Genomic DNA, 20,930 nt, shown 5'->3' on the forward strand with positions numbered 1-20,930 from the left:
CTACAACTGGATAACCACAAATTAACAGTCCCAAACAGTCCAATTAGGTACAAATTACGCAGTCCGAGTTTCATGTGAATATAAATCCAATTAGACTACACTACACAGTTACATATCATTAATATCTACTTAACTACAGATGTATAGTCGTCCAAACATGCATCATCCAGTAAACAAATGTCTGAGTACTTTCATTTCATGTTCATCTCAAAGCTACATCAATTTGAGTTCAAGTGTGCACCTGGAAATGAAAGAATGAAGCAGAAAAATGAGGTATCAGCAGTAACCAACAATAGAAGTAGTATTCAACACCAGAAAATGAACCAGCAGACTAATTTTGAAACCAAAGGATGTGATACGATAGTCAGACCCTAATTTCAGTCTTAGTGAATCAGCTGACCCCAAACCAGACTCGACTTAAACCCTTTTTATTATTAGCTAACCAGGAATTGCTTCTATACTAGAAGAAAACTTCAGAAAATACCAAATGACTCAATGAAACAGTGTATTTTTCTGAAATTCTGCAACCTTTTTTTGATTTTTTTTCTGTATCTCTCTTCCTATATCTCTCTTAGAATCCCTTCCAAGTTTTCTTAGCTCTCTGCCCCTGTATATCCAGTGTATCCAGAGTGTATATCGAGTGTATACCGCTCTCTCCGCCCCCTTCTTTTTTTTTCCTAGCCTTCTACCCTCTTTAAATGTTCTCCCTCTCTCAGAATCTCTTCCAAGTTTTCTTAGCTCTCTACCCCTATATATCCAGTGTATGTAGAGTGTATATCGAGTGTATACCGCTCTCTCCGTCCCCCTTTTTTTTTCCTCTCCGAATTTCCTAGCCTTCTACCCTCTTTTAATGTTCTCCCTCTCTCAGAATCTCTTCCAAGTTTTCTTAGCTCTCTGCCCCTGTATATCTAGTGTATCCAGAGTGTATATCAAGTGTATACCGCTCTCTCCGCCCCCCCCCCCTCTTTTTCTTTCTTCTCTAATCTGATTTTCAGCTCCCTTAAATGGGCATTCAATTAGTGCATTTTTCACTACCAATTGAACTTTTCATTTCTTTAATCATCCACTTAATTGTCCACTCAATTAGTGCTTTTAGTTAATTTGATAATGCAAATACTACCCTACCACTATTAGGAGCTTCTCAATTAGTAAATTGGCCCAACCAGATTTTCCTCTTCTTATTCTCAATGGGTTTGGCTGAGTTTTGGTTTTGGGTCTGGCTAAATTGGCCCAACCAGATTTTCCTCTTCTTATTCTCAATGGGTTTGGCTGAGTTTTGGTTTTGGGCCTGGCTAAATTGGCCCAACCAGATTTTCCTCTTCTTATTCTCTTTTCCTTTTCAATTTTCTTTTCCTTTTTCTTTTCAACAATTAAAACTAAAATTCTAATTAATTATAAAACACCAAATTAACTTAAAAATACTAATTAATTCTAACTAATAATTATCACAAATAATTAAATGCCAAATTAAAAGAAATTCACACAATTTGACAAAAATTACAAAAATATGTTATTATTTTTTTTTTGAATTTTCATTTTTGTGATATCCTAATTATTAATTAATTCCAAAAAATGTAAAATCAAATCTTAAATGCCAATGCTATATTTTTGTATTTTTAATGCATTAATAAAATTAAACATGCCCACAAATATATGCAAACAATCAGAAAAATCACGCAATAATTCCTTAAAATAACAAATAATTAAAGAAAAGACCTAATTTTGGAATTCTTTTGGAGTAATTTGTGTGAGGCAAAAATCACGTGCTCACAGCTGCCCCTCTTTGTCCGGAAACACGAAGAGTTTTCGTGCAAAGATAAAGTAAGCAGACACGAGCGATTTTTGTCTGTTTGAACACTCCGTGGGAAGCATTTTTTGAAAGATTTGACCGAACCTCTGCTTCAAAGACTTCCTACATATCCTTGGCTATAAAGGAATCAGGTCAATGTAGTTCGGAAAGTTTGGTAGCTGGGACTACCATAAAGCTGCGGTTTTGCTGTTACTGCTGATGATGATGATGATACTGCCTACTGACCTCCTTATTACACCATGAAAAAAATGAAGAAGCTAGACTAAGCTATAATCTATGCTTTACAAAGATTTATTTCCAAACTTGATCTTGTGACTGATGTTGCCTTGTCGATTTGTGCTTCCTCCGCTGTTTCTTCACTTCTGGCTCGACTTGTGGTCTTCTTTCTGATTTCTGCTGGGGATTTTTGTTGTAACCCTCCGCTTTACTTACTTCAAACTTCAATGTATTTCTCTGTTATATGGGCGGGCTCCCAACTTCAAAACTTGAAAAATGTAAAGACTAAAATGTATTCCCTGCTCTCCAGGCGGGCTCCTGACTGCTAAACTTGAACTGCTTCTCCCTGTTCTCCAAGCGGGTACCTGATTGATAGACTTGAAATGTATTCCTTGCTCTCCAGGCGGGCTCCTGACTGCTAACTTGAAATGTATTCCCTGCTCTTCAGGCGGGCTCCTGAATTCAACCAAAATAGACGAAAACAAAGGAAATTTTTCTGCCCCAGTTTGGGTATCTGGGAACATATGTAAGTGTAAAATGAATCACATTACCAAATATCAATAAGAACTTGAAAAATAAAACTTGAATTGTACTCCCTTGTTCTCCAGGCGGTCTCCTGACTGCTGAACTTGAATGTATTCCCTGCTCTCCAGGCGGGCTCCTGACTGCTAACTTGAAATATATTCCCTGCTCTTCAGGCGGGCTCCTGACTGCTGAACTTGAATGTATTACCTGCTCTCCAGGTGGGCTCCTGATTGCTGCGCTTGAAAGTATTCCCTGCTCTCCAGGCGGGCTCCTGACTTCAATGAAACAAATAAAATAAAGAAAACTTTCTGCCCTCGTTTGGAGGTTGGGCACATATGTGAGTGTTAAACTGAATCATATCACCAAATATTACTAAGAATTCGAAAGCTAGGTCCCATTATCCAGGGGGTCCTGACAATTCTTACCTAAACGACAATTTTAAATCTAAGTTATATCTTCTAAAGGTGTGACTTCCGCTAAATCTTGTTATCTAAGAGGGTCTTAAAGCTATCCTATTATCCAGGAGGGTCCTGAAAACTCCTAATTACATCCTATCTTAGACATGAAAACTTTGAAACCAACTTATATTCCCTGGGGTATATTCATTCTACTTATGATTGTTTTGATTTTTTTTAAACTAGGTCCCATTTTACAGGAGGGTCCTGAAAATCAAAAATCAAACATGTTTAGTGACTGCCTTTCTCCACGGAGGGTTTCTCCGAAACAACCGAAATTTCCTGCCCCTGTTTTAATCAAAGAAAAATTTTGTCAGTTTAAAATGTGGTGGTTGGTTTGTGGCCTTGATTTTGAGGGCGATTGCTCCTTCACTTCCCATGATAACTGATTTCCACTCGAGGACCTTGCTTGCTTATGGACAAACCACTTTCTCAGTCATCCTTATCACAGAAAATATCCCTTCTCCGTTCATACCCAATTCCTTTTATCTATTGCATTGCTTATGAACTAACATTTACCAACCTTTGTGTTTCACCGAAAATACCTTTGATTCGTTCACTTAACACCCTCCATCTTGTTGCATTGTTCTTGGATTGATATGTACCAAACCTTTGTATTTCACATGAATCCCAAAGCACGTCAATTACCGTCCACTCAATGTGCATGTTGCTCTTTCCTAACTTAACCCACTGGCATTCGTCTTGAGGTCTATTGCTCCTTCACTTGCCATGACAACTTTGATTTCTGCTTAGAAGACCTCGTTTGTCACTCGTTAAACACTTTCTTTGTTGATCTTATCACAGAGAATACCTTTGACCCGTTCACCCAACATCCTCTATCTGTTGTACTGTTCACGAGTTGAAATATACCAAACCTTTGTATTTCTCATGGACCCCAAAGCATGTTGATTGCTACCAACTCAGTGCGCTTGTTGTTCTTTCCTAACTTATGCCACCTTGATGTGCTGGCCAGATCCCGTTTTGTGCAATTGGCAAGCTGGCAGCAAATTTTGAAGTCATTTCTCACTTGTTCTGACCAAACCGACTCAGAAAGAGGAAGTAAACAAGACAAAAGGAACAGAGTAAAGGACAAAGGAAAGAAATGATTCCTAACAAGAAAACTGCAAAGTAGAAACCTATCAGATGTGGATATCAACTCTAATGACCATGACATGCACCTGTGGCCTATTCTGTTGAGCAAGTCTGATGTTCAACTCCTGTTACACCCCTAAACCGTAAAACTGGGCTTCAATGCTTCGATTATCCAATTTGATTCACAATCCTTATTCGACCTGTGGTGCCCGAAGGGTTTTCACCATCAAGCCTCTCTCATTTTTGATTCTTTCTCTCCACTTACCGTCGCCTTACGATGCCCGCGAGGGTTTTCACCAATAAGACTCTCTTATTTTCATTGTTTTTCTGCTTGGACCAGAGTGTTGCCCCTAATATGAATTACCTCTCCTTGCTTGACTTGGCATTCCTTGAAGACTGATCAGAAGGTTTTTCTTTGTACCGTAACGTGGGCTTTTGGATGGGATTAGAAAGAAAGGGTATCAAAAGGCTCAAAAAAACTCATCATGGGTTTCAAATTACAACTTTCGGAACCAGATTCCTTACAACAACCACATTTTTGCCCTAGTTTCTTGCTTGGGGACTTTTGGATTTTTATTTTGATGAGACCGAACCGTGAGGCTGCCTACGTATCCTTAAAAGGAATCAGGTCGAACGTAGTTCATAACATAGAAATTACTTTGTTGTTGTGATTTTTCTTTTCTTTTTCTTCCTCTTCCTCTTCTTTTCTTTTCTTTCTTCCTTTTCTCTTTTTGTTGTTTTATTGTTTTTTTTTCTTCTTCTTTTTCCTTTTCTTCTTCTTTTTCTTCTCTTTTTTTCATTCTTTTTCTTTTCTCTTTTTCTTTCACTTATCTTTCATGCTTGCGTTTCTGATCTTTGCTACTGATTCCGAAAGAGGGGTATGAAAGAAAATAAATAAGGCTCAAAGGGGTAACGGAGGATAAAATATTTAGATAGCAGAACAAAATGCCTTCGTCATTCCAATCTCCAAAATATGTCAAGTGTAAACTACACAATTAAACAAATCAAGGAAAACATTTGTATCATCTTTTGATTGTACTAGACTTGACAACCATATCCACGCATTTGCTTTCTACATCTGCTAACTACAAAGCACCATTGGACAACACCTTCACTCTTATTACCATGAACGACCCCTGTCAATTTGGGGCAAACTTGCCGTTGGCTTCAACCTGATGCGGCAGGATGCATTTCAATAGGGTTTCTCTATGTTCTATCTGCCCCAGTTTCACGCAATTCGGGCTTGAAATGATCTCAAAATGCCTTTACTTATTTCTCTCAAATGTCCCTATCATCTATAAAATTGTTTCATTGCTTCATGACTAAACTGACTCTTTTTTTAAGACCAGGCTAAGAATTACGCATGCATGTCATGTCACTAGAGTCAACAGGGAAAGAACTGTAAAAAGAAAAGAGAACTAAACAAAATGACCATAAATAATAGAAAATGGAAACTTGAATTAGATAGATGGTAAAGGCTTTTGAACAACAAAACAAGCACTAAACTGGGGTTACAAACCTGGAACAACCTAGACAGCACTAAAGGAGTTACTACGACTAAACAAACCAGACAAAAATAAAAGGATATAAGGGTTTGAGTCACAAGACCATATCCGCATTACAACCCTTGGAATAATCCGGACAACAGAAATGACAACAAAATAAACCACCAAACTCCTCCCTGGCTAACCAAGAAAAGAGCGTCTTTCCAATCACCAAACTCAACATCTTAGCCACTGACTTCTGCATCAACAATACTAGGACCTTCACAAGTCTCCATCACATTGTTTTTAGCAAATTTCTTTTGGGTTCCCTTTGCCTGCTCTTTCTTAGGATCAACCTCTAATAGAGCTGAAAGCTTTGTAGCATGTGGACCTTCGAGGTTCTCAGAAGAATTCTCATATTCCTTTTCAAAATAAATCATACCCATCATATGCATCTCATTATGCATAGGCGATGGACTTTGGCTAGTGTCTGCTGCATCTGGATTTTGCACAACAATGTCGCCTGCATCAATAAGCTTCTGAATTACTTTCTTCAGATTCCAACACTTCTCTATGTCATGCCCCGGGGCATCTAAGCAATATGCGCACCTTTGAGAAAAATAAAACATCTTTGGAAGAGGGTTTGGCATTTTTATCTGGATCAGCTTCAACATGTCCAATTACTTCAACTTTTGGAACAAACTGGCGTATGACACTCCCAATGGGGTGAAAGCCTTTTCTTTTTTCAGCAACCTCTCATTCTTAAATGCTTGATTGGGGCGGAAACCTGATCCAGGGGGTTTTCGATAGGCTCATGGGGGTAGATAGGCATTTTGTGGAGCTGGGTACTGAGAGAGTGATGTACGATTTTGGGAGTTCCGTGGAGAGAAGTGGCATTGGGGATGATCACTAGGTGCATCAGGATATCCATGGGGACGATGTCGAGGCTGGAAGTGTTGATCGGGAAAGCCCATCGGATCATCTTTTCTGTTTCTCTTTCTTCCACCCAAGCTTACTGGGATGTTCTGAATGTCTTTCGAACAACTCATGATTTTGCCTGACTTGATTCCCTCTTCTACTAGCTCCCCCATTTTTAACACATCTTTGAAAGGCTTTCCCAAGGCCGGGATCAAATGACTAAAGTAGGTGGGCCCTTGGGCTCGTAGGAAAAGCTCAACCATTTCTTCTTCACCAATCGGGGTATTGACTCGAGAAGCATGTTCCCTCCATCTGAGCCCAAACTCTCTAAAAAATTCCTCCGACTTCTTTTCCATTTTAGATAGGGAGGAGCGATCTGGGGTAACACCTGATCTGTACTGAAAGTATCGAACAAAATCTTGAGCCATGTCTCCCAATGTAGGCCACTGACCAACATCTTGACGAATATGCCAGTCCAAAGCTGCCCCAGTTAGGCTCTTACTGAAATATGCCCTCAACAGGACATCTTTCTCTCCAACGTTTCTCATTTCACTTCAATAGACCCTCAGGTGGGCTACCGGATCTCCACACCCATCGTACAAGTTAAATTTTAGCACTTTGAACCCCGCGGGCAGGCGAACGTCAGGGGACACAGACAGTTCTTTGTAAGCCATGCTACCCTGGTCTTCTCTTCCTTGTTTGTTCTTCAAGGATTTTTCTATGCCTTTCAGCCTCCTGGGTATCCCTTCTTTCCCTTCTCTTCCTGTGAACCTTTTATTTTCAACATGAAGCTTATCCCGAGGGCTCTTCTTGTATGAGTCAGGAACCTTGTAGGCAACCTCTATGGGGTGGTTTTGGTCATGAGCTTTGAGTGGATATTCATTGTTGGGAATAGTGGATATGACAGGAGGGCACTTTTGGGAAAAGATAGTTGGAGGACGAGTGATAGAGCTACTAGGGTGGTTGGGAAAGTTGTGATAAGCGGGTAGATCTGGAGAGTATAGAGGATCATCTGGCATTGTGTCCGGAGTTTGGGTAAGGGCAGCATCTAGGAAGCTAGGTGGTGGTGCCTTCCCAGTCATCCAAGCCTGATACATGTCCGCCATGTGTTGTCTTAACATCTCTACCTCTTCAACCAACCCATTGTCCTGTTCAACCAACTGGTTTTGGGCACCAGCATCAACCAACTCAGTTCTGTTGTTGTCTGCCATTGTCTTTTGACTTTGTGTTGTAGAGAAGAGTTACCACTTTAAAAACCACAAACCAACCACCCTTCTGCTATGAATATAACAAAATGAGGCCATCACTTTAGTGTTAGGGCATTTAACAACAAAAATATCACATTGCGTGCAATGCACCTAGACACAATTAACGGTTCTAGAATGACTTCGAGGGTCATAAGGTCACTTAGCATCATCCCAATTTGTTCATTTCAACCTCCCTTTTCTTTGCTTTTCTATCACTTGCTTGATCATTTTCCTTCCTCTTTTTTTCTAATTATCACTCTTTTCTTTCCTCTCATTTCTCATGTCCCATAATTTCACCTTTTTTTCTTTCTTTTTCCCCCTTTTTCCTTCTTTTTTTTCTTTTTAAAAAAAATAAAATGATTCGATCGAACCCTATGTAGGTTGCCTACGTATCATGACGCCGCATGAATCAGATCTTTGCGTAGTTCTGGAAGAACGGGAATAAAGTAAACAAACTGACATTCTCCTTTTTTTTATCCTTTTGAAACAAATATTCTATTAAGGAAATATCCTAGAAGAGAATTTTTTTTTGATTCTTTTTTTAGGAAGAAAATCTAAAGAATAAACCACAGAAAATTATTTTGAATTTTCCTTTGATATCTTGACGCAAGATTTTGAAACAAGAAAAAAAAATATTTTTGGGTTTCAATTTTGATTGCCTAAAAGAAAAATTCTGAAAATAAATCAAAGATAAAGTATGTTGTCTTTTTTTTTCTTCTATGTACAATATCCTAAAGTTCTAATGAAAAGTTTTTTTTTCATTTTTTACTAATTTCCCAAAGAAACTTCTCAAAAGAAAATCTTTTTGGATTTTGAATTAACACCTTAAATAAAGCTTTTAAAGAAATACTAAAAGAAAATTCTCTTTTTTTTTGGAATTTTGGTCCTACTATACTTAAAAAAACATAAAAACAATTTATTTTAAGTCCTAGATATTTATTGCCTAAAGGAAAAACAACCTCATAAATTTTTCTTTTTTTTTCATTTCTAGAATTAGTAATCTAAAAAAAAACTTATAACGGAAATATAAAATGCAATATCTCTTTTTTAGATTTTTGAGTTACAACACATTTTCTCAAATATAAAGAAGAAAATACAATAACAAAAGACTTGACATTACTGTACAGAACTAGAAAGTAAAAGACGACATAAAATGAAGAACAGACTCAAAACATAAAATAAAACAAATCTCCTTAAGCAACTCCTGATTGAGCGATCCTGACTGGATGGTCACGGGGTGTCTGTCATGCTCAAACTCCGGTAAATAAATCCACACCTTTATGAGAAAATTTTAAACCAACACTATGCGAGACAATAACACTCCCTACTGGACACATGCAAAACATGATTGAGGCTATTTTTGCAAAATGGCTTATTTGGCCAAAAGGTGGCTAAAAGTGCAAAATTTAGCTAAGACCCCGCAAAACCAAGAACATAATATTTACTAGTAAGACCGGACTCTATGTGGGTTGCCTACGTATCTCGCCCCGAGAGACGAGAATCAGGTTCGCGTAGTTCGGGCAGAGAAACTAGCTATTTTTGAAAACACGATTCTTTTTCCTTTGTTCCTTTTATAACAAGCAAACAAACTATTTTTCTTCTCCGTTTTTGAAAACAAGACAAACTAAAATAAAAGACTCTTTTTCACGCATTTTTGCTTTTTGAGTAAAACAAACAATTTTAAAAACATAAAATATTTTTTTTTTATTTTCTCAAAATTTCGGCAGAGTTTCGACAGTATTTGGGCATTGGTTTTATTCTAAAAATAGGTAATTAACTCTCTACACTGTTATTTCCTCTCTCTCCTTTTTCTTTTTCTCAAATTTCTGATATTCCCGAGATTCAGAAGCCGGTCAGCATGCAAGTCCGAACAAATAAATGCACATAAAACAAGTAGGATGCATCAGGATGGCCTTTTTCATTTCAGGTTGCTTGTCCTAGACGGACCCAACCCCTGTGTTGAGTCCCCTAAGTCAAATGCACATGATGAAAATAAGCGTTCCTACTAGGGATCCGGCATGAAGTTGAGTTATTCTAGGTTCAGAACCTGGGTGTTTGTTCTAGACCTGGCTTACCCGAGCGGAAAGCTCGGGCCGAGGGGGGCAGCTTACCGGGAATACAGAAGCTTCACCGGCTTTGCAACTTGTCCGAACCTCGTTCTAAATTTGGGATATGACTCTAACAGAAAAGAAGTCACACGAAGTGCACACTTCTTCATGATATAGAAGACTCAGAGAGAAGAGGGATTTCGCAACAGTTTATATACAGTTCACGGAATATCAACGCAGTAAAAGCAATCAATTAACACATTAGGCCCAAATCATGTAACAAAATCAGATAATGGATAAAGCCAACTATAACAATTATTCTAAGCTCAAATTTTTGAACCCTGAACCAGAGATTCTGGGTTCTGTCCCCAACAGAGTCGCCAGAGCTGTCACATCTCCTTTTTCACTTACATCCCGGAAAAGGGTATATGTAAAGGGAGTTTTTTTTAATTAAAGGACAATCGAAACGGGATTTATTTAAAGAAATTTAGAGTCACAACTTGGGAGATTTATGGTGTCCCAAGTCACCGATTGAATCCCGAATCGAGGAAAATATGACTCTGTTTAACAGTCTGCGAACCAGAAATCCGAGTAAGGAATTCTGTTAACCTGGGAAAAGGTGTTAGGCATTCCCGGATTCCGTGGTTCTAGCACGGTCGCTCAACTGTCATATTCAGCTTATTTATCTGATTTTAATACATGTTGAACCTATGTGCCAATTTTAGCTTTCAAACGCTTTTATTCAATTATTTTTAGAGAAAGTTGAACGTCGTTTAAAACGTGTCTTTGGATCGCGTCACACGAAATGCACCCGCAATCCTGAACACATTTTATTCAACGTTTTTGGGATTTGATTTGGGTCACATGAAATGCACACCTGAGTTTAAGAAGGTAAATTATTAAAAGCGCACCTAAAGTGACTAATGCGTTATTATCTTTGGGGAGGCCTGTGAAATTTTCTAAACGGTCCATCTCGAATTCTAAGTATTTTATTATAGACATTTAAGAGGACCCCGCATTTTATGCATTTTGTTTAGCAGGGCTCGCCTCATTTATTATTTAAAGGCCAACCTAAAGCAAACTACAATTTTCTACTTAGTTTGTCTCTAATAGTAAAAGAAAAAGCCCTAATTAATTAGTATTGTTCAAGAACTAATATACTTACGTCCTTGATTTTTATTCAAAATTTCAGTAATTCCCTTGGGCTTCAAGCTGAGCCCAGTAAGAATAAGACACAGTCAAAACTCAAGTTGGGCTTCGGACAGACTTCATTCAGGCCCAACCTTGACATTCAGGCTTATTAACTTGCAAATGATGGAGCTATTTCACATTTATTCAAATCAACATTTGACATACTCATATGCTCATCTCAATAAAATTCAAAACAGCTAGACGTCTAAACCGACTGGATTGGATTTATATTCTAAAATTCAGATTTTTCTTATCTATTTACCTACTAGTGAACTTCTGGATATTACTAAAGGCAAAACAAACTGGGAAACGTGAATTGAATTTTAACAAAAATAGTCATGAATATAAACCTCAGATGAGCAGGCTAAGCAACTTAATTACGAGATTTTACTTACACTAACACGAACAGGTTAATATCCTAACTTCACACTTTATTCACATCTAATCATCATACAGCTAAACTAAACTACTTAATGAAACACAGATGTTGATATGAGTAACTAATCTACTGATTTTAGCTACTGCAATACAAAGTTGTTTGAGATGTCTCTTCAGCTTGAAATTAAAATTAATGTGGATATCATACGCTGATCTCAAAATCAATTGCAACACACAAACTATTTCTGTTTTTTTTTTTAAAAACAAAACCGTTAAACTAAAGCAAGTTCTAAGTTATACTAAGGCTACAACTGGATAACCACAAATTAACAGTCCCAAACAGTCCAATTAGGTACAAATTACGCAGTCCGAGTTTCATGTGAATATAAATCCAATTAGACTACACTACACAGTTACATATCATTAATATCTACTTAACTACAGATGTATAGTCGTCCAAACATGCATCATCCAGTAAACAAATGTCTGAGTACTTTCATTTCATGTTCGTCTCAAAGCTACATCAATTTGAGTTCAAGTGTGCACCTGGAAATGAAAGAAGGAAGCAGAAAAATGAGGTATCAGCAGCAACCAACACCAGAAAATGAACCAGCAGACTAATTTTGAAACCAGGGGATGTGATACGATAGTCAGACCCTAATTTCAGCCTTAGTAAATCAGCAGACCCCAAACCAGACTCGACTTAAACCTAATTTCAGCTAACCAGGAATTGCTTCCACACTAGGAGAAAACTTTAGAAAATACCAAATGACTCAATGAAACAGTGTATTTTTCTGAAATTCTGCAATCGTTTTTCATTTTTTTCTGTATTTATTTCTGTGTATCTCTCTTCTTATATCTCTCTTAGAATCCCTTCCAAGTTTTCTTAACTCTCTGCCCATGTATATCCAGTGTATCCACAGTGTATATCGAGTGTATACCGCTCTCTCCGCCCCCTTCTTTTTTTTCCTCTCCGAATTTCCTAGCCTTCTACCCTCTTTGAATGTTCTCCCTCTCTCAGAATCTCTTCCAAGTTTTCTTAGCTCTCTACCTCTGTATATTCAGTGTATCCAGAGTGTATATCGAGTGTATACCACTCTCTCCGCCCCCTCTTTTTTTTCCTCTCCGAATTTCCTAGCCTTCTACCCTCTTTTAATGTTCTCCCTCTCTCAGAATCTCTTCCAAGTTTTCTTAGCTCTCTGCCCCTGTATATCCAGTGTATCCAGAGTGTATATCGAGTGTATACCGCTCTCTCCGCCCCCTCTTTTTTTTCCTCTCCGAATTTCCTAGCCTTCTACCCTCTTTTAATGTTCTCCCTCTCTCAGAATCTCTTCCAAGTTTTCTTAGCTCTCTGCCCATGTATATCTAGTGTATCCAGAGTATATATCGAGTGTATACCGCTCTCTCCGCCCCCTCTTTTTCTTTCTTCTCTAATCTGAGTTTCAGCTCTCTTAAATGGGCATTCAATTAGTGCATTTTCCACTACCAATTCAACTTTTCATTTCTTTAATCATCCACTTAATTGTCCACTCAATTAGTGCTTTTAGTTAATTTGATAATGCAAATACTAGCCAACTACTATTAGGAGCTTCTCAAATAGTAAATTGGTCCAACCAGATTTTCCTCTTCTTATTCTCAATGGGTTTGGCTGAGTTTTGGTTTTGGGTCTGGCTAAATTGGCCCAACCAAATTTTCCTCTTCTTATTCTCAATGAGTTTGGCTGAGTTTTGGTTTTGGGCCTGGCTAAATTGGCCCAACCAGATTTTCCTCTTCTTATTCTCTTTTCCTTTTCAATTTTCTTTTCCTTTTTCTTTTCAACAATTAAAACTAAAATCCTAATTAATTATAAAATACCAAATTAACTTAAAAATACTAATTAATTCTAACTAATAATTATCACAAATAATTAAATGCCAAATTAAAAGAAAATCACACAATTTGACTAAAATTACAAAAATATGTTATTATTATTTTTTTTGAATTTTAATTTTTGTAAAACTTCTAATTATTAATTAATTCCAAAAAATGTAAAATCAAATCTTAAATGTCAATGCTATATTTTTGTATTTTTAATGCATTAATAAAATTAAACATGCCCACAAATATATGCAAACAATCAGAAAAATCACGCAATAATTCCTTAAAATAACAAATAATTAAAGAAAAGACCTAATTTTAGGAATTCTTTTGGAGTAATTTGTGTGAAGCAAAAATCACGTGCTCACAGTACCTACTTTAACGAGTAATCCATTTTAGATCCACAAAATTTTCTTCAAGAATAGATTTGAAGAGAATACGAGCTACTTGGAATGATTAGTTCACTAGTAGATAAAATATGTATATTTTATATAAATGGAGGTGTTTCGTACTCGCATTGACACCCGAGTCACGTAAGAACAATCAAAGGGAAAAGCACTCTTACCAAAGTTTTGAACCTAAAATCTCTTATATTAAGGTAAAATGATCATATCCAAACTACCATAACCTTTGGTGATGGCAATTTCATTTTTTCTGAAACTGTAAGAACAGGCAATTTCTTATTTTAAAAAGGCATTTTAAATGTTTTTGCAAGGAGTAAAAAAGGAAAAAAAGTGACTGCTTCGTAGGGGCTTTTTTTCTCTCTCAGCGCATGTTAGTCTAAATGTGCACCATCCATGGGGAAGACAGCAAGGAACCCCTCTCAGAAGGCAGTTATGGCTCAGGAATCCATCGCAAACCAACAACGGAAGAAGGATGATCGAATGAAGGGAAGAATGGATCTAACACCCTCCCTTGGAGTTAGTGCAACTAATGAAACAGTAACAGGAGCAATTATCACTGAGGAATTTGATGTAACCGTACCCACTCCAAGTCGCCGATATTAGGAATTAGGAAAGTAACTTCGAAATCTCAACAGAAGTGGATGGGATCCAACCAAAGCAATTGGACAGATGAGGTTAAGGCTTTACCTGAGCTAAATTCAAAAGGATCCATTTGGGATAACTTCGACATTGTTAAGGTAACGAACGCTAGTTTTAAACTTGAATATGCAGCTCCTGAAATTCATGAGGCAGCACCTGTTTGTGAAATTGACATAGAGGACATAAGTTCTGAACTGGAGTACTGGAAATCCGCTATAGTTTGCTATGTATTGGGGGCTCATCCTCTTTTTGCAATTTTGAATGGGTATGTTTGACGCCTGTGGGGGAAGCATGGAATTAATAAAGTATCTATGTTAAAAAATGGCATAATTCTAGTAAGATTCGACTCTGTAGTTGGAAAAAATGAGGTATTATAGGGAGGAATCTACCATTTCTATAACAAACCTTCCATTGTGAAGGCTTAGAATCCGGATATGAAATTTACATGTGAAGAGTAATATACGGTCCCCATTTGGGTTAAATTACCAGGGCTTGAGTTCAAATATTGGAGTTCAAAAGGTTTGGGCAAAATTGAAAGCTTAATAGACAAACCATTGGTGGTTGATAGCCACACTGAGAAGAAAGTAGGATTGAGCTTTACTAGACTACTTATTGAGGTTGAAATGGATACACCTCTGCCAGACAAAGTGTATTTCAAAAATGAAAGAGGCCTACTTATGGAACAAAAGGTGCAATATGATTGGAAGCCAATACTATGTAAAATTTGCAAGAAGTATGGCCACGATGAACAAGGATGCAGAGCTAAGAAAGTGCAGCAGCCTCCTCCTTAGGTGCAACCACAAGATAACAATACACAAGCTACTTCAAATAAAGTCTGTACGGGGAAGGTGCCAAGGGAAAAGACCATGCCAATACCTCAACGGACAAATCAAACAAAGAAGATACATGAAAAGGAAGGATGGGTCACACCTCAACACACTGCTAAGCATACAAACATGCAACCACAAAATGCTAGTAAAGGGAGAGCTAAAGAAGATCAGAATACTTTCCAGACACTGGTGCAAGAGGATGTTAGGGGCATGAATGTACAGCAAAAAAATAGTAATGGTATAAATGTGGGAGGGAAGCCTAACTCTCCCATTGAGCATGGATAGTCTCATGTGCTGGAATGTTAGGTGCATGAATGCTCCTAGCAAACAAAAGGAGATCAAACTCCTTTGTAATAAAGAGGATATTGGTTTGATAGGATTGTTGGAAACTAAAATAAAGGTAAAAAAGGTGGATCAACTAGCCAGCAAACGTTTTGGTGGTTGGGGGTATATTACAAACTAACTTAACATTATAATGTGAGAGTTTGAGTGGCTTGGAGACCTGAGTGTTACAAAGTTGATTTACTGACCATATGTGCGCAGGCAATCACATGTCAAATTAACCATGTGAGTTTAAAACTACTTACATAACGACATTTGTATATGCACATAATACTAAAGAGGAGAGGAGGAGTCTATGGAGTTATCTGGAAGGAGTAACTAATGGACTGACACATTCTTGGTTTGTGGTGGGAGATTTTAACTCCGTTTTAAACCTGGAGGATAGGATAGGTGGTACACATGTTACTATGGCTGAGATTTCTGATTTTCATAGATGCTTTAAAAATTGTGGACTACTTGAATTCCCCACAACTGGTAGTCAATACACTTGGAATGATAGGTATGGGGATAGCAGAATTATGTCAAGAATTGACTGGGCTTTCATCAATTCAGCATGGCTAAATAACATGGCTAGTTTTCAAGCACAGTTCCTACCAGAATATATTAGTGATCGTTGCCCTTTAAAATTCATTCCATACAATACACAAAGGAAGAACAAGCCTGCTTTCAAGTTTTGTAATGTGTGGACTTCACATCCGGATTTCCTGGAGGTAGTGAAGGAAGGCTAGATGCAATCAATCCAGGAGGCACAATATGTTTCAAGTTGTGGAGAAGATGAAATTGTTGAAGGTTAAATTTAAAATTTTCAGCAGAAGGTATTTCGGTGACATTGTAGCAAAGACAGATGAAGACAGGTTAGCTCTTGCAAAGATACAGGTAGAACTGCACAGTAATCCTCTTGATACAGGGATACAACATGCAGAGAAGGATCTCTTTCAAAGGTTCAAGAGGTCTTCCTATCTTGCTGAGGTTTACCTCCAACAAAGAAGTAAAGTCACATGGCTCAAATTGGGTGATGATAACAACAAATATTTTTTCTCTCTAATCAAACACAGGAAATTGCAACAAGCAGTTCTTCAGTTGACAAACAAGCTTGGTAGAATGGTGACAGATCAACAAGAGATCGCAAATGTATTTGTAGAGTATTAGTAGGAGTTACTAGGGACAAAAGGGAGTAACAGAATCTCAGCTTTTCAGAGCTTTATAAAAAATGGACATACATTGGCTACATCACAATAGTTGCAGCTGGTTAGGCCATACACAGCTGTTGAAGTCAAATAAGCAATGTTTAGCATTGAGGAAACTAAGAGTCCAGGACCGGATGGAAATGGTAGTGGATTCTACAAGGCATCATAGCCCAATATAGGAGAGGAGGTGACTACTGCAATTCTGAATTTTTTTTACAATGGCCAACTCCTAACACAGATCAACTCAACAAATATTGCCCTGATTCTAAAGGTGGAAATCCTCAGCTAGCCAGTCAGTTTAGACCAATATCATGTTGTAATATTATCTACAAATACATCTCAAAAGTAATCGGTAAGAGACTCAAGGAAGAACTTTCTGTATTGGTTGCTGACAATCAAGCTGCATTCATTGAAGAGAGATCTCTTATACACAATGTACTAATATGCCATGATCTTTTGAGACACTATAATAGGAAGACTACACCTAGGTGTCTTATGAAAATATATCTTAAGAACGACTTATGATATGGTTAGATGAGATTTTTTAGAAGAGATACTCAGAGGATATTGATTTCCTATGCCATTTATAAAGCTCATTATGGTATGTATAACATCAACATCTTTCACTGTCAATGTTAATGGAGAAGGCTATGGTTATTTTGAAGGAAAGAGAGGCCTCAGACAAGGAGACCCTATGTCTCCTCTTCTCTTTATGTTGGTTATGAAATATCTGTCACGAGTTATGAGGAAAATGGGTGACCTGCCTGACTTTTACTATCATTCTTTATGTTGGTTATGGAATATCTGTCACGAGTTCTGCGGAAAATGAGTGACCTGCCTGACTTTCACTATCATCCTATGTGTAAAAGCACTAAGCTAACTCATCTTACAATTGCAGATGACTTAATGTTGTTCTGTAAAGGTAACATAAAGTCTATACACAGAATGATGGAAGCTATCGATTATTTTAGTGTTGTCTCAGGTTTATTGGCCAATATGGATAAATCACATATATTTTTAGCTGGGATAGAAGGGATTTGAAGAAGGAAATTTTGGATACCACTGGTTTTCCCTTGGCTCATTACCTATGATGTACCTTGGACTTCCCCTATCTTCAAAGAAGTGGAGCAAAGTGGAGTGTCATCAATAGTCGAGAACATCACAATGAGGATCAACACTTTATACTCCAAGCAACTTTCATATACTGGCAGATTGCAGGTCATCAATGTTGTGCTCTTTTCTGTGTATAACTTTTGGGGAGAAATTTAGTGGACTTAATATCAAAGGTTGCAAGCAATGGAATGTGGCTTCTATAGGTAAGCTATTATGGCAATTGGTGACAAAAAAGGATGTGCTATTGGGTTAAATGGGTACATGGTATATATATAAAGACTTGTAGGGACATATGGGCCCATAATCCACCGATGGATTGTAGCTGGTATTGGAAGAAGATGAATGAGCTAAAGAGAAAAATGGCACATTGGTACACGGGCAACGTTTATAAACTGACTAGTAGTTGCGCTTACTCTGTTTCATGCAGCTACATTGCTATGGCTGAATTGAGTACAAGGTTGCGAGAGGCAGAGCTGATTTGGAGTGGGCTTGTGCTGCCAAGGCAGCGAGTTATGTTATGACTAAGGAGAGATTGATGAAGTTACATATCCCTGTCTCAAGAGATACTACATGTTGTTTATGTGGGCAGGATGTTCTGGAGACACACCTGCACCTATTTGCAGAGTGCCAATGGATTACCAACTTAAGAGTTGATCTAGTTGGTCTGGTATCAATATCCCTACAAACAATGTATCTGAAACATTACAATGGATAAGGGGAAGGCATTGGAGACAGTTTCGAAAAGAAGTTGCAGGAACTATTCTTGGTGTATGATCTGCTACACCTGGCAAGCCAGGAATTGGAGGATCTTTAGACAAATTGGAGGAACCACGGAGTTCTGTGGTAGTCAGATTATGAAGGAACTGCAGGCTAGGATCAGCACACGAGCATGTTCAAGGAAGGGAAAAAACTGTCAAATGTTAGTTAATCATTTTGCAGTTAGGGCAAGTGTATAGTAGACTATTTTTGTTATTTTGGTGTCTAGTATTACTGATTGATGTATATTAGATGCCTTTAGTATATACAAACTTTTGGTTGTTATGGTAAGAGACAACAAGGTTGCTGTGATGGTAAGCAACCTCTACTTCCAACCATGAGGTTGTGAGTTCGAGTCTCCCCAAGAGCAAGGTAGAAAGTTCTTGGAGGGAAGGATGCTGGGTTTCTATTTGGAAACAGCCTCTCTACCCTAGGGTAGGGGTAAGATCTGCGTACACACTACTCTCCCCAAACTCTACTAAATGGGATTATATTGGGTTGTTGTTGTTGGTTGTTATGGTAATATTCACAGATTATTGCCAAAACAAAAAAAATTGCAAACTCTCTAGATTTATATTTCGACATTTATGTTATCGAGTAAGATATCTAAATTAGTTCCAAGATCGATTCTTTCAAAAATAAGTCTTCAGTAAAATCCAAGGTCGTCATAACTCCCACAAAATTCGAATTATTGTTTTTCTATTAAAATTTCTTTGAGATGAGATTCAACTTTGGATGACATTAACCAAGTAATCAAGATACACTTCAAAGTGTTAATTACTAACCCTAAAAATTAATCCAATTACTCTCGAAATCCAAAACAACAGAGGTGATCGATGTGCATGTGGTTCTATATCTAAAATTTTAATTAATATGCCTGTTTACCCTCAAAATCGGATAACAATTGAATTTATATGCTGTTTTAAAGATACGTGATATAATTTGACACAAATTGAGAAAACAGATTAATATTAAAATCAATGACAGAAAAATAAATGCAAACCACACAAGTTGAACAGTGTTAGCCTTGAAGGTTGGTCACCCTAGAGCCAGAAATTACCTCAATCGGTGTCAGAATAGAGTAGCAAAATAATAAGAACTAGAAATAAGAATGTATTGCCTTTGGATGCATGTTATAATGTATTCATTACAAATAAACATATCCTCTTTATATAGTAGGGAAGTCCTACTTTAGATACAGCTCTACAAAAGGTAAGAAGTTTCATGATTTACTAATTAGTCGGTCTCTCGTTGATACGTGCCGAGATTTCCGCCGCGATATTCAACCGGTTATGAATATTTCGGCCTTCCATAATTTGGTCTGACAATATTTCCTTGAGCTCGATCGGTAAGCCTGTATTGTGGTCCAGGCCTAAACGGGCCAAATGGACCGGGCCAAACGGGCCTGGGCTTTGGCGGTCCCGGGCCTAACGGGCCAAATGAGTGGAACCGGCCCACTGCGGTCCTAAACCCACATGGTCCCGGGCTAAACGGGACGGGCTCGCGGGCCTAAACGGGCTTTTTCGTTCTGGGCTATTTTTTTTTTATCTAAGGCAATTTCTTGTAAACTATATATGTATATACTAATATAAATTGCTTATATATAGCTATATAAATATATATAGTATATAGTATGTATATATAATTATATATTGCCTTATATAATATATAGCTTATATATATATATATATTATATATATATATATAGTTTAATGTATTAGAGATATATATATATATATATATATAATAGATCTGAACTATTCAACATAGATATGAAGCTTTTGGAATGGATCTGGGAGAAACAAGTACTAAAAGTACTAGACTTGAAGAGGTAGATATACCTCAAAACCTTGATTTGTTAAATAAATGGACGATTCCTAAAGTTTCTATAAAAATCATTTATGATTATGGTTGGTTTGATAAACTTTCTTCAAAATAATTGATAAAAACGACGGAACGGTCTTTGACGTTAGATTCTGCCGAACAGACTATTCGTTTGTTAAACAAACACGATATAGATTTACATAAACATCATTACCATTACTTGCATATTGGTATGGTCCAAATTACGTTTAAACCATTAACTCTTAAAGGATTACCAGAGACCTTTTTAGAAGCTCTTAGAGATGCTAGAAATCTGAACTTCAGACAGTCTCTGATGGGTTCGATTGAATCTACTATTGTCTATGGCCCAATATATTTTAATACTCAACCCAATTTGCAATTGTCTCTTTCTGATATTAATATTTTTGATGCCTTGACTTTAAATGTGAAAACTCATGGTTATAATTATGCGCCTGGTTCTGAACTTATATGTTTATCTTATAGGATATATTTTAAATTATTGTCTACTTTAAATCCTCGATGTAAGTTATATGATACATCGGATCAGACCATATTAGTAGAAACCAATTTTGCAAGGTCCAAGGTCACCACTA

The 20,930-nt window shown here is 37.3% G+C and overlaps 1 protein-coding gene across 1 annotated transcript; it reads left to right on the forward strand.

Annotated features, from left to right (window-relative positions):
- Positions 1 to 15,843: 15,843 nt before the first annotated feature.
- LOC138877276 (uncharacterized) lies at positions 15,844 to 16,164 on the forward strand. The gene has a single exon (XM_070156872.1). The coding sequence runs from the start codon at positions 15,844 to 15,846 to the stop codon at positions 16,162 to 16,164; it is 321 nt and encodes a 106-aa protein (XP_070012973.1).
- Positions 16,165 to 20,930: the final 4,766 nt, after the last annotated feature.

Source organism: Nicotiana sylvestris, chromosome 9 (genome assembly GCF_000393655.2).
Source record: "Nicotiana sylvestris chromosome 9, ASM39365v2, whole genome shotgun sequence".
Classification (NCBI taxonomy): Eukaryota; Viridiplantae; Streptophyta; class Magnoliopsida; order Solanales; family Solanaceae; genus Nicotiana; species Nicotiana sylvestris.